The 14,201-nt window shown below is 39.8% G+C and overlaps 1 protein-coding gene across 1 annotated transcript in view; it reads left to right on the top strand.

Moving 5' to 3' along the window:
* Positions 1-3,845, top strand: part of LOC109231011 (probable 2-oxoglutarate/Fe(II)-dependent dioxygenase) — a 7,815-nt gene extending 3,970 nt beyond the window's left edge. The window contains exon 3 of the mRNA XM_019396530.1: positions 3,273-3,845. Coding sequence (XP_019252075.1) covers positions 3,273-3,503 — 231 coding nt within the window. The 3' untranslated portion in view covers positions 3,504-3,845. The remainder of the gene's footprint in view (positions 1-3,272) is intronic.

The raw sequence follows: 14,201 nt of genomic DNA on the forward strand, positions 1-14,201 counted from the left end.
GGGGCTGTTGTGATGTGCGGTTCTTTGTTCTGGAGGAGAGAGGTTCTATTTGGAATGTTATTGTTGTTACTTGAACTGTTTCATTTCTATCTTCCAAGTTCAGACTAAACTGGTAATATAATTTGTATTTGTGATTCTCTGTAACTTCTTTATTCAGCTTCTTATTATCTAAGCTAGCTTTTCATTTGGGATCATGACATCTTCTACTATAGTAATATTTTCATCCTTTTAATTGCCCCCTCCTCCTCCCCCTCCCCCCCAAACCCCNNCCCCCCCCCCCCAAAAAAAAAAAAATAAGAAGGCTAATTGAAACCTTTCTCTTTATCTTTTCTATTTTTATTGGTAAAAAGAAATTCTCCCTCCTCTAATACTAATTGATTCAAATTTACAGACAGCAAAACTTTAAAAAGTATTTTACCCAGAAGATCCTTGTCTGTATTGTAAATGAAATATAAAAATGGTGAAAGACATCAAGCTTCCTGTGGTTTTCATCTCCTACAAACCCAGCTATCTGCAGTGCATCTTCTTAGATTCTTCTTACAACTCACCTCATAGCCGTTTTCATTGTATTTCGAATAATTTTTTTCGTTTAGGGATTTATATTCTTTATCTTCTGCATATTACTCTGTATCAAAAGAAATTTTTTCTCCACATATAAGTATTTCCGCTTAGATAAATGAGCAGATTGAATAACTTTCTTATTTTTCCTTTTTGAATAGCAAGTGTTTGAGTGTTTATTATACTTATCAATGTATGTATATGTATGTATGTACGTACGAGAGAGAGCATGTTTTTGAGTTGCTAGTAAAAGCGAACAGTCTGATTGAGTTAGTGTTGTCAAAGGCGCACTCAAAGCGCGCTTAAGGGCCTGAAGAGAGCAAAAAACATGTTGAGCGCTTCGCCTCGCTTAACGGGCACTTCAGCGTCGTGATCAAGGTTCTAAGACATACTTTTCCTTGCCAATGAGCGTAGCCCTTAAGAGGTGACACTAAACAATTGATATATCTCTTTATCCTAATTTGATTTTCAATTTCTTTGTCCATATCTTTGTTCTTCATGCTTATAGTTATTACTGTTGGGTAAGACATAATCTATTTGTATTTTTTCTCTATTTGCACCTTTCTTCATTAAAATCCACATTTTATTTGCATTTTGCGATTAAAGCCCTAATAGACCTTAGAGCTTTTTTGCACTTTTCGCTTTTGATAACACTCAACAAACAAAGCATACCACAGGATAGCCACGACTTATGGAGAATAATGGGATGGGGAATAATGGAGTGTTCTCTGTCCTAATATGAAAAGCTTTTGAATTGTGAGAAGGTCGACTTCCCACATGGTTTGATTTGCATCTGAAAAATACCGAGAAAGGTGTTTTTTTTTAACTTAGTTAGCTACAAGAGGGTTGATCTTGACGATAGAGAATTTGAGAAAAAGGAGGTTGCCTATGCCAGATGGTGCTTTATGTATAAGGGTTCGGATGAAGATGTTGCCACCTACTCATACATTGTCCGGACTCCGGTAGTATCGAGGTTGAGGTGGGATATCTTGGATGATGCCAGGCATGGTGAAAGAGGTAATGTTCCAGCAGGAATTATGGCAGAAGGAGAAGACACATAGGGGTAGAAGAGTGCGCCGATAGCACTTATGTGAGTCGTTTGGAAGGAAAGAAACCGGAAGCTCTGAGGGTGTTGAGATGAACTTTGTTCAGTTGAGGAGTTGTCTCTTTTCACTTGTTTCTTTTTGGTGCACCTATAGGGTTCCCTTATGTATAGAGGATTGAGTGTCGTTCATAGAAAATCATCTCTTTTTCTCTACGTTTTTGGTATAATTCTTGCTTATGAATGTCTTTTTCCCCATTACAACAACAACAATCCAGTGTAATCCCACAAGTAGGATCTGGGGAGGGTAGGATGTACGCAGCCTTACCCTACCCTGGAAAGGCATAGAGATTGTTTCCGATAGACCCTCGGCTAAAGAAGATGGAAGAAGCACCGATAGCAAGTAATAGCAAGACAATATATTTAGAAAACTAAATTGAAGATAGCAATAGAGAATGTGAAAGAAGTACTGATAGCAAGTAATAGCAAGACAATATATAGAAAACTATATCCAAGATAGCAATAGAGAATATGAAAGAAGTACTGCTAGCAAACTAAGGAAGTACTGATGGCAAGTAATAACATTACAAGATATGCGATTATAGCAAATTAAGGATAAAAAGGGTACCATACTAACACTAATACTATCGAACTAATGAAGACAAAGGGAAACGCACGACTACCTACTAACCTTCTACCCTAATCCTCAACCTCCACACCCTTCTACCCAGGGTCATATCCTCGGTTAGCTCAAGCTGCGCCATGTTCCGCCTGATCACCTCTCCCCAAGACTTCTTTAGCCTACCTCTACCTTTCCTCTTAACCCCAAGTCCAACCCCTCACACTTTCTGATTGGGGCATTTGTGCTTCTCCTTTTAACATGCCCGAACCATCTCAGCCTCGCCTCTCGCATCCCCATTCATTAATAAAATTTTACTTACTTTATCAACAATAAAACTAACACTTTATTTATTGATCAACGAAGAAAAAACTGTACATCTGAAGCTGAAATCATTTTCAACAACTATTGTGTATAGACGAATGTGTTGGTGCATGTGCTAGTGTTGTTTGTGACTTTGTGGTTTCCTTTTCACCACTCCTTTCCCATTCCACCCTCCAACCATGTGAAGGGCTGGTTATGGGGTAAACCTTAATGCAGTTGACTTTCAAATGGAGAAATACATTGTCTACCAGAATCCAGAGGAAAGGGATGAGTACCTGGTGCTTAAGGGATCATTAATAAAGGCAAATGCCATTTGTTGAAGAACATTTTCTAAGTGTCTGTTGCAGCTATTAACCCTAATCCAGCTGACTTTCTATTGAGAGATTCATGGTCTTGGACCAAAATCCTGACGAAAGGGATGGGTATCTGATGCTTAAAGGGCCACTAATAAAGGCCAATGCCATTTTTTTCAAGCAGCATTTTGGGAATTTCTGTTAGTAGCTGTGCTAATGTTTCCTAAATCATCCTTATTGAGTGATTCATGGTCCTGGACCAAAATCCTGAAGAAAGGGATGGGTATCTGATACTTAAGGGACCACTAATGAAGGCCAATGCCATTTTTCAAGCGGCATTTTTTAAATGTCTGTTAGTAGCTGTGCTAATGTTTCCTAAATCCCAAGGGGTCATGTTTGCGATGATCTTAATAATATAAGTGCTCTTTTCTCGCAGATCATATCTAATGGTGAGTATAGAAGTGCTCAACATCGGGCAGTGACGAATGCTAGAAGAGCCCGGCTTTCAGTTGCCACTTTTCACGACCCTGCAAAGACGAGGCAAATTTCTCCATCTCCAGCCTTCCACCCGCCTAAATATCGCCCAGTGATTTATGGTGACTATGTCTCATCATGGTACACAAAGGGGCCTGAGGGAAAGCGGAACCTTGATGCACTTCTATGTTAATTGCCAACTCAATTAGTCTGTTTTGTGCGCATTCATTCAATATAGGAAGAGCGATCAGATTTGTATTACTTTGACCAAACATTTATGGTTCCAGCAGATTTTAAAGAATAATAGGGTGCTGTTGATCAGAAGGGCTATCGATTATCATATTCCTCCACAAGCTAAAAGCATATTGGTGCAGAAAAAAGATCTGCACAATGTAATTATTCCTGTGTTAGATTAGCTGGACGTTGTTTTAGTGCTTTTTATTCCATGTTTTAGTAAAGATAACTGTAAAATTGTCAGTGGAACATTCCTCCCGCAAAATGTGAATAAGATGTTACCAAAATAGCTTTCACTTAACATAGCACAAGTTAGTCACATGGGTTGGCTCGGTGTAAATTTATGAGACGACAGTTACAATATGTTAAAATTTTGACAATTCGTAATTGAAGTGACGGAAGTGTGTATATCAATTAATTGAAGATTAAACTGATTTCTTGGATATTGCAAATTCTAAAATATTTTAGATATTGCAAACACCATAATTGAACTTTGTCACTAATTGAAGAACCAAATATGCAATTTTGCCTACGTATAAAGTTTAGCATATAAAAGATCAGAATCCTTGATACTGCTGACTGATGAGGGATTGCTCTGGTTAAGTTTACCCCTTAAAACTACAAGAAGAGTACGGGCTATCTTTTCTTCTATACAATCAGACACTACAAAACAGGAATCTAATGAGTCATTTTGAGTCAAGATAGTGATAAAAGGATTGGAGTCATCATCTATTTTAAAGTGATTAGTCCCTATATATTTCAGATTGATGCATCAAATTTTTTGTAGCCTATTTGGGTATTAAAAAAAAGTAGATTTCAAACACGAAACCAAGTTAAATTTCATTACTTTGGATTTGTTATTTCAATTGGCCAATCGTATCTCTCCATCTCTTTCACTCTGAAGTCTGACCTGCCCAGATCTTTCCATTAGTTGCTCGGATTCATTTCGTCTATCAATTGTTTCGACTTTTCTTTAGGAGTCGTTTGGTTCATGAACTGGTTACTGAGAGATTTATAATCGTACGCATTAAGAGTTGAGAGTTGAGAGAAACCTCAATCGATAATGGAAAAACTCAAAACTAATCTTGAAATTCTGATTACGGAAAAGAATCGTACGCATTACTGAAAATCTTATGTTTTCAGTTTTCTCCCTATCTTCTTTATTTTCTACATAAAATGCAAAGGAAGTCAATCACAATTCAATCTGTTTGGTATGATTACTAATAATACTCGCACAAAATATGAAATCCTTACAAGATAAATGAAAAATTCATGAATCAACAAAACAAACATTTGGCACTTGGTTAGTTGCACAGTATAAAGGACACGGCAAGACAACACCACCAAACTTATTTTAACATGAAAAATGAATGTTATGTATAAAAATATTGTATACGGTTAAAACCAGGCCTATCCGATTTTACTATTCGAGGCCATGGAATTACGTCGAAGGCCAGCCTCGTAGTGGATCAGTCCAGAGCACGAAGACAAGATATCTAGTTCGGGGATCGAGGTGCCCGTCGAGATCGAGGCCAGCAACGATCGAGACCAAATATGGGAGACTTCGAGGAAAGCGCAATAACAGAAAAGCGGGATATCCATGACCGGTCGAAGATCACGGCGGAAATCTCGAAACAGATCAAATCAAAAGCAATTAATTAGCTAATCATGGGATTTACTTCCGTAATTAGAATTGTACCATAGATAGGATTCTTCTATATAAAGAGGGTCCTAATCATTTTGTAGACACCTTACATTCACGCATATCAAAGCAATACAATACTTTCTAGCTTATATTCTTGTTCATCAGATTGTTATATTTTTAATTGTTCTCGCATTGATCAGTTCGAGGGTATTCAACTCGAGGGCTGAACTCCGTTCAAACACTGGTTTGCCTTATTTTATTGTTAATTTCTATTACTAGTACTTACATTTATCGATTGGTATTAGGTGAAATCATGTGTCCTTAAATCCACATTATAAGTTTAATTGTTATCCAATTTTAAGGGTAAACAGTTTGGCGCACACTGTGGGGCTAAGGATAATAGTGATTGCCTGGTATTAATCCTTATAACACACTGCTTTACGCTTGTTCTCGTAAGTGTCTTTGATTTCAGGAATCAACATGTCAAACTCTCAAGTAGCACCCGCTCACACAGACAACGGCCTTGGTCTTCATGGCGACAACGAGAACATAGTCACCCCGGGAAACGGAGTGCCTCCAGTCAACCCCGATGGACCACCGGCCGTAGATCCAGTCGATGTCAGTTCTCGTTTTGCCATTAATGGGAATTTGGGCGTCGACCCTGAAAATAGCGTCCGCAGAGATGCCCAAGCAGCCGATCAGAACGCACAAAGCGATGAAGAAGGCGGGATTAACCTTCAAATGATATTTGAAATGTTGCAGACTCAGCAAGCTGCGATAGCGCAGCTCCAAAATCAGAACCGAGCTCCAAGCAGAATTGATCTCGAAACATCACAGGAAGTCGTTCATAGGTTCGAACCTGTACCAGAGAAACCGAACGACAATGGATCGGGAGCTGACCCTGCCATTATGAAGATGCTCGAGGAGCTCAATAAACAGATCGAATCAAGAGAAAAGAAAATCGAGGCTAATGATAAAAAGGTAAAAACGTATAACTCACGGGTTGATCAAATACCGGGGGCACCCCAGATTCTAAAGGGTTTAGATTCGAAGAAGTTCGTGCAGAAACCTTTCCCTCCAAGAGCGGCTCCGAAGCCCATCCCGAAGAAATTCCGTATGCCAGAAATTCCCAAATACAATGGGACCACCGATCCTAATGAACATGTTACTTCTTATACATGCGCAATAAAAGGGAATGACTTAGAAAACGATGAGATTGAATCCGTTCTGTTGAAAAAGTTGGAGAGATTTTATCGAAAGGAGCGATGATATGGTACCACAATTTGCCACTCAATTCCATCGATTCGTTCGCCATGCTAGCAGATTCATTCGTAAAAGCACACGTCGGAGCAATAAAGGTTGCGACTAGGAAGTCGGACCTCTTCAAAGTAAGACAAAAGGACAATGAAATGTTAAGAGAATTCGTGTCCCGGTTTCAGATGGAACGCATGGACCTACCCCCGGTCACAGATGATTGGGCTGTTCAAACTTTCACTCAAGGTTTGAACGAGCGAAGTTCGATAGCATCACGACAACTAAAGCAGAGTTTAATTGAATATCCAGTTTTGACCTGGGCCAATGTACATAATCGGTATCAGTCGAAGATCAGGGTCGAGGATGATCAATTGGGAACTCCATCCGGTTCCGTTTACTCGAATAGGCCCGTCGGCAGAATTCAAAGGGACATCGCAGGGAACCCCGATCAAAAAGAGATCGTTACCAACCATACAACGTAGATCGTAAAAACACCGGCATAGGACGTAATCCAGTTCGAAATGAACGAAGGAATGATCGAGGACAGAGCTCTCGAGGGCTCATGAGTAAAAGTGGCTTCGATAAACATGTCGAGCCCACAGAAGCACCACGAATGTCGGAATACAACTTCAGCATCGATGCCTCAGGTATTGTGTCGGCTATTGGACGGATCAAGGATACTAGATAGCCCAGGCCCCTACAGACCGATCCAGCTCAAAGGAACCCCAGTCAAATATGCAAATACCATGGTACCCATGGCATAAAACTGAAGATTGCAGACAACTGAGGGAGGAGGTAGCTCGTTTATTTAACGAGGGCCACCTTCGAGGATTCTTAAGTGACCGGTCCAAGAACCACTTCAAAAACAGGGATTTGAACAAGCAAAACAACCAGGAAGAGCCACAACATGTGATTCATATGATCGTTGAAGGGGTCAATATACCTCAAGGACCGGTGTTCAAATGCACCAAGGTGACGATCACAAGGGAAAAGCGAACCCCGAACTACTTACCGGAAGAAATCATGTCTTTCAACGACGAGGATGCAGAAGCGATCGAACAACCTCATAACGACGCACTGGTAATATCTATCTGATGTTTTATACGTCAATTCCACACAAGAGGGGGGATGATTTGTGTGGTACCCAATTTTTACGCTCTAGAAGAACCTGGTTCTTCTAGGTATACTAACTCTATTGTTTGCGGAATAATAAGTACATAAAATAAAGAACACAGAGATTTTTATGTGGAAAACACCTGGCTCAAAAGGTGAAAAAACCACGACCTACTACTCAGTAGGATTTTCCCAAACTTCCACTAAAATCACTGAGCCAAAACAGCATTTACAAAACTCTTTGTAAACCTAAGGATTAACTCTAATCCCGTTGTAGCACACAGCCTCAACTGTTGCGACAACTTCAGGTTAGCATATAACTTGAACACTCTAAGTACCTAACACAATTGCTTCTATGAAAGCTGAAAGGTACAAGTTTAAATCACCTACTACAATTGAACTAGAATAAAAGAAAGACTCAATGGAATTGGTTCTTCTATCTCGTTCAAGTAGCTTCAGGAATGCACACTCAAATCTCACATAAATTGCTTGCAAAATTGCCTCGCTCTTTTGCTCTCAATTTAGTTTAACTTCTGCGTTTGTGCAATACCTGTAAAAGAGAACAATCACTGTTATTTAATGAGTTAGTAATTAGAGTTTGATTAAGACTCAATTGTTGATCTTCCATCGAGGTTGAGTCCTTAACCAACACAAACTCCAACACTATCTTTTATCCGGATTGTGTTCTCTTCACATAAGGAGACTTTCTCCCCTTATCCAATATGCAACCTTTTCGACCAGATTCAGGAGATATTGTTGCTTGATCAATGAGACTATCTCCTTCACGTGCATCTCACATGCGTAGATTGATCATCACTGTGCTTCACATGATGGACCTGGTCCATGACTGAGTTCATTTGTCATTCTTCAAAACTTCACCTGTTCTTGGGCCAACAATTTCCCCCTTTTTGATGATGACAAACTCTGTGCTTTTTATTGATCAAAAGACCTGTAAGAACTCAGCTTAACTAACACTAGATTTACTTTTCATCAAGGACCAGGATAATTAGGTTATAAATATCACTTATTCAGAATAATGTATAAAGCAGAATATCTTCCCCCTTTTGGCATCATCGAAAAGTTGCATACTTAATGTGAATCCCAGATTTTAAAAAGTACTCATGGCCACTGGGGCAACTGCAAGTGAAAACATGGTGCAATTATCAATAATCAACAAACATATTTAAACTATTAAGATCAGAATCATCATAGAACAAGAGAAAACAGTTGTTGTCATTGATCATGATATGTTGTCATTAACAGTCCACAAAGAAAAAGAGAAACCTTCAAAACATGAGCAAAAAAAAACAGAAAAATCCCTAATCCGGGTCACTGGGGTTCACTGGGGTTACTAGACTAGTTCAAAAGACAAGGGCTAGGAGACCTAAGGCTTGGAGGAACTAGAGGGTTGAGTCTGGAGAAGGTTCAGCATATTCTGAAGGATTCCATCACTCTTCTCCTTTTCTTTTGCTAGCTCAGTTCTAAGGCCATCCCTCTCAATCTCCAATTCAGCCACACGAGCCTTGAGCCTAGCAATCTCAGCATCCTTAGTTCCACATTCCTGAACCAAAGTCCTAACCTTGCTGTTGATGGGTGTTTTCAGAGATGAACCAGGTTCAACTGGGATGGCACTGACTGGATAGTCACAAGCCAGAAGAGTCTTAATGCCAAAATGTTCCTTGCTTGATGCCATTTCCCATTTCTTCAAAGGCACATTTAGCCTATCCAGAATTGTGGTCAGTATGAAGCCATATGGAGTGGCATGAGCCTTGGAGCCATTGATGACCCTGTCTAACAATTTGATAATGAGGGCAGGCCAGTTGATTTGCTTCCCTCTCTCAAGGCACTCCATAAGAACCATGTCCATGTAGTTTGCAGTATGTCTTCTCTCTTGTCTGGGCAGTAGGCACTTGTTGACAAACTCAAACACAACCTTGTGTTCAGGCCTCATCTCACTTTTCTGCACAGCCCTGGCTTCATTCACATCCTCTGAATCACAGAACCTCTTGGTGATCTTAAGGGCAGTAGGTAAGGAGTCCAGGCATGGCCACCTTTGCCTAGTGTAGTCATCAAACCCTTCCGAGGGTATATCCAGAATTTCTCCCAACTTCTCAGCATCAAACTGCACTGAGACTCCCTTCACCAAACTACTAACAACCCCATCTTTTACAGCAGCATTAGCCATTAACTCAATTAGTTCATTCCTGGCTAGTTTCCCATCCATCTGAAGGACCATGTCCTTCCAACCTTGAGCAGCAAAAGAGTCAATCAACCTCATCATCCCTGGCTCATCCAGGTCCTTCAACAATCTTCCTTTCAGAATTTTTCTCCTGCCAAAGATGGCAAACTTATCCTGTTCCTTCTCAGATTCCACTTCTTCTTCTTCTCCACTCCACTCTTCATCACCTGAAACTTTTGCTTGTTTTGCTTTCACTGCAGACCTTGTCCTCTTGGCTAATGAGGGTTCAGCAGACACAGGCACAGAAGAAGACTTCTTGGAAGAAGTCTTGGACCTTTTAGGTTTTGGTGTAGGAACCTGCACTGTTGTACCCCTTTCTTGATGGACCAGTTCCATCTCCTCTTCCTCTACAACCTCAGAGGATTCTGCAGTCTTTGCTTTTCCCTTCTCCATTCTCTTTTTCTTGCTTTCTTCTAGAGCTTTTTGTAGGTCAGCTTCACTTTGTTTTACCCTGCTTCTTGTGGCTCTTCCCTTAGGAACTGAAGGGGCATTAAGTTTTGGGGATGAAGTCTTTCTTTTCTTGGATGGCTTGGGAACAGTTGGGGCCTTTTGTGAGGTAGCTTTGCGTTTCTTTGGGTCATAACTTGCCCCAACCCTTTTCAGAAGGTCAGCCAGAGTTTCCTCAGCAGATGAACCAGGTTCATCTCTTTGTTTGCTTAGATGAACCAATCCTTCAGTTGCTTCCCCAGAACCACTTCCCCCTGACTTTATGCCACTCTCTTCTGCAACCCCACATATAGCAAATACTGCTCCTTTCCCTTTTCCCCTCTCTTCACCACATGCACCCTCTCTCTCATTTTCTTTTTCAGATTTCTTTTTACCTCCACTACTATGCATCTGAGGCAACTCAACATTTCTAATGGGGCCAACCAGCACAAACCTAGTTTCTTGGTTTTCAACCACAGAAGAACTTACCTCAGCAGGGGTTTCTTGAGTTTTCTCAATGTCAGAAGACCCATGTCCTTCACCTTCACTCGCAGATTGAAAGGATTCGGACTCAGAACTGGAGTCAGACTCTTTAGCTGGGCTTTCTTTCACTTGACTAGCTTTCAGCCTTTCACTTAACACCTTTCTCAGAGCACCAGATGCTACAGTTTTTCGAGCCAACATCTTCTACCTTCGAAGCCTGGGTTTTGGGGATTCACTAGGAGGAGTAGATGGGGATGAATTTGAGGGAGATGGTGGTGGAGGAGAATCAGGATGATCTTGTGGGTTAGACATGGTTCTTCGTTTATTGAGGAATTTTGAGAATTTTTTGAGAAGAAGGCAACTAGAATTGGAGAAATATTTTTGATGGTTTTTTTTAGAGTAATGAAGAAGATTAGAGATGTGGTGTGTATTTAAAGAGAATTGGACATTAATGCAGTAACGACAACTTTTCAGGGGTCAATTTGAAGTCTAATCAAACTGTAATTCCAGACTTCTAATGATTATTTGGCTTCCCTAGATATTAGGCAAAAATCACATTTTTAGAGTTCTAAACGGACGCAACTGGTTCAATGCCTCAACGAATAGAATTTTCTAGGAATTTGGCAAGTATAGGACTTCTGCTCATGATTGAATTATTGTAAATCTTTCTAATTATGCAAAGTATTGAAAACATACCTGAGCTTTCATATGAACTCATACTGATGAACCAGGTTCTTCATATAGAATCCTCTTGAACATGCCTCAAATATCATAATAGAAAAAACTTTGTAAGAGATCAGTGAATCATATATACACATGTCATAGGAGTATACTAATTAAAGTATGAAGCTGAGCAAAAATTAATCTAGATATTTACAAAAGTTCAGAATTTCGAGCCAAATCTTTTTTTTTCATATTTTTTTCATTGTGCATTCTGAACTGGACCTATTAGGTGATCTTAATCATCCCTGATTCCAACCTGTTCCTCTCAAAGCTTTCTCTACTTAGTGCTTTAGTGAAGATGTGAGCAATTTGTTTATCAGTAGCACAGAATTCTATGGAGATCAATCCTTTCTCATAGTTATCTCTTAAGAAGTGGTGCCTAACATGTCCTCTTATGATGAACAGGGTTCTTTGTCATACTTATAGCACTAGTGTTATCACAGAATATAGGAATGCACCAACTTCAATACCAAAATCTACCAGCTGCTATTTGATCCATAGCAATTGAGCACAACAAGAAGCAGCAACAACATATTCAGCTTCAGAAGTTGACAAGGCCACTGAATTTTGCTTTTTAGTAGCCCATGACACAAGACATGAACCAAGGAAGTGTGCCATACCTGAGGTGCTCTTCATATCCACTAGAAAACCTGCATAATCAGCATCAGCATATCCTACTAGATTGGTATTGCTACCTCTGGGATACCAAAGACACAAATCAGTGGTGCCTTTCAAATATCTTAGTATCCTCTTGACAGCAGACAACTGAGACTCTTTAGGATTAGCCTGAAAGCGAGCACAAAGCCCTACACTGAAAACAATGTCAGGTCTGCTAGCAGTAAGATACAAGAGTGAGCCAATCATACCCCTATACAACTTTTGATCAACTGATGAACCAGGTTCATCAACATCTAACTTAGTGGCAGTTGCAATGGGTGTGTCTATTTCTTTAGATTCTTCCATTTTAAACTTTTTGATTAGCTCCTTTGCATACTTCTGCTGATGAATCATGGTTCTATTTGGACTTTGTTTTATCTGTAAGCCTAAGAAGAAGTTAAGTTCACCCATCATGCTCATATCAAACTCACTCCACATTAGTTTTGCAAAGTCCTTACTTAGCTTATCAGTATTAGCCCCAAAGATTATGTCATCAATATAAATTTGTACCACAAGGAGATCCTTACCTTTTTCCCTTAAGAATAAGGTACTGTCAATTTTACCTCTTTTGTATTCATGTTCAAGCAGGAATTTGGATAGTCGTTCATACCACGCTCTTGGGGCCTGCTTGAGTCCATAGAGAGCCTTGTCTAGCTTGTACACATGCTCAGGACATTCCTTGCTTTCAAACCCTGGAGGTTGTTTCACAAACACTTATTCTTTCAGGTAGCCATTTAGGAAGGCACTTTTGACATCCATCTGATGAAGAGTGAATTCCATATGTGCTGCAAAGGCTATGAGAAGTCCGATTGCCTCTAGTCTTGCAACTAGAGAAAAAGTCTCATCATAATCTATGCCCTCCTCTGGGCTGTAACCTTGGACCACCAGTCTTGCCTTGTTTCTTGTAACAGTTCCATCTTCATCAAGTTTGTTCCTAAAGACCCATTTTGTACCAATAACTAATCTATCTTTGGGCCTTGGAACTAGATGCCAAACTTGACTTCTCTCAAATTGATTGAGTTCATCTTGCATTGCATTGACCCAATCTGCGTCCTGCAAAGCCTCAACAACATTTTTAGGTTCAATAAGAGATAAAAATGCATCAAAAGCACACAGATTCTTTAATTGTGATCTAGTTTTAACTCCAGATGTTGGATCAGTGATAATGTTCTCAATAGGATGAGAACTTTGATACTTGTGAGGTTTCACAACCAACTGGTTTCTGCTAGATGTTTCTCCCATGTTTTGTTGCTGAGGAATAGGGTCATGAACAGGTTCCTTTAAGGGATTTATTTCAATTCCTCTTTGATTATTTCCCCCTGTCAGGTTGCCCTGGATGGAAGAACCTGTTCCATCACATGTTCCTTCTGTTGGTGCCACTTTGACTTGTGCTGAGGCTTCAGTCAAGTCCTTTACCAATCCAATGGCTTCATCTTCATGTTCCTATCTCTCAGAAAGAATGTTAGTTTCATCAAATACTACATGTACACTTTCTTCTACACACAAAGTTCTTTTATTGAACACTTTATATGCTTTGCTATGTGAAGAATATCCCAAGAATACTCCCTCATCACTTCTGGGATCAAACTTACCTAGGGAGTCCTTTCCATTGTTGTGCACAAAGTACTTACATCCAAATGCCCTAAGATGGGATATATTAGGTTTTCTCCCTTTAAGTAACTCATAGGGAGTCTTCTCTACAAGAGGTCTAGTCATGCATCTATTGATAATGTAACATGCAGTGTTTACAACCTCTGCCCAGAAGCTATGGGGGCAGCTTACTAGAAAGGAGCATAGTCCTAGCCATGTCTTCAAGAGTCCTATTTTTTCTTTCAACTACTCCATTTTGTTGAGGAGTCCTAGGGGCAGAGAAATTATGATCTATACCATTTTCATCACAGAATTCAGCAAACTTAGAATTTTCAAATTCAGTTCCATGATCAGACCTAATGGATGCAAGTTGATTTCCTAATTATTTTTGAGTTTTTCTAACAAATGCAGTAAACATGTCAAATGCTTCATCTTTAGAAGTTAGAAACAGAACCCAGGCAAATCTAGAATAATCATCAACAAGCACCATTATATATTTCTTTCCACCTCTGCTCATGGTTCTCATT

The sequence above is a fragment of the Nicotiana attenuata genome, chromosome 8 (genome assembly GCF_001879085.1).
Source record: "Nicotiana attenuata strain UT chromosome 8, NIATTr2, whole genome shotgun sequence".
In the NCBI taxonomy this organism is placed as follows: Eukaryota; Viridiplantae; Streptophyta; class Magnoliopsida; order Solanales; family Solanaceae; genus Nicotiana; species Nicotiana attenuata.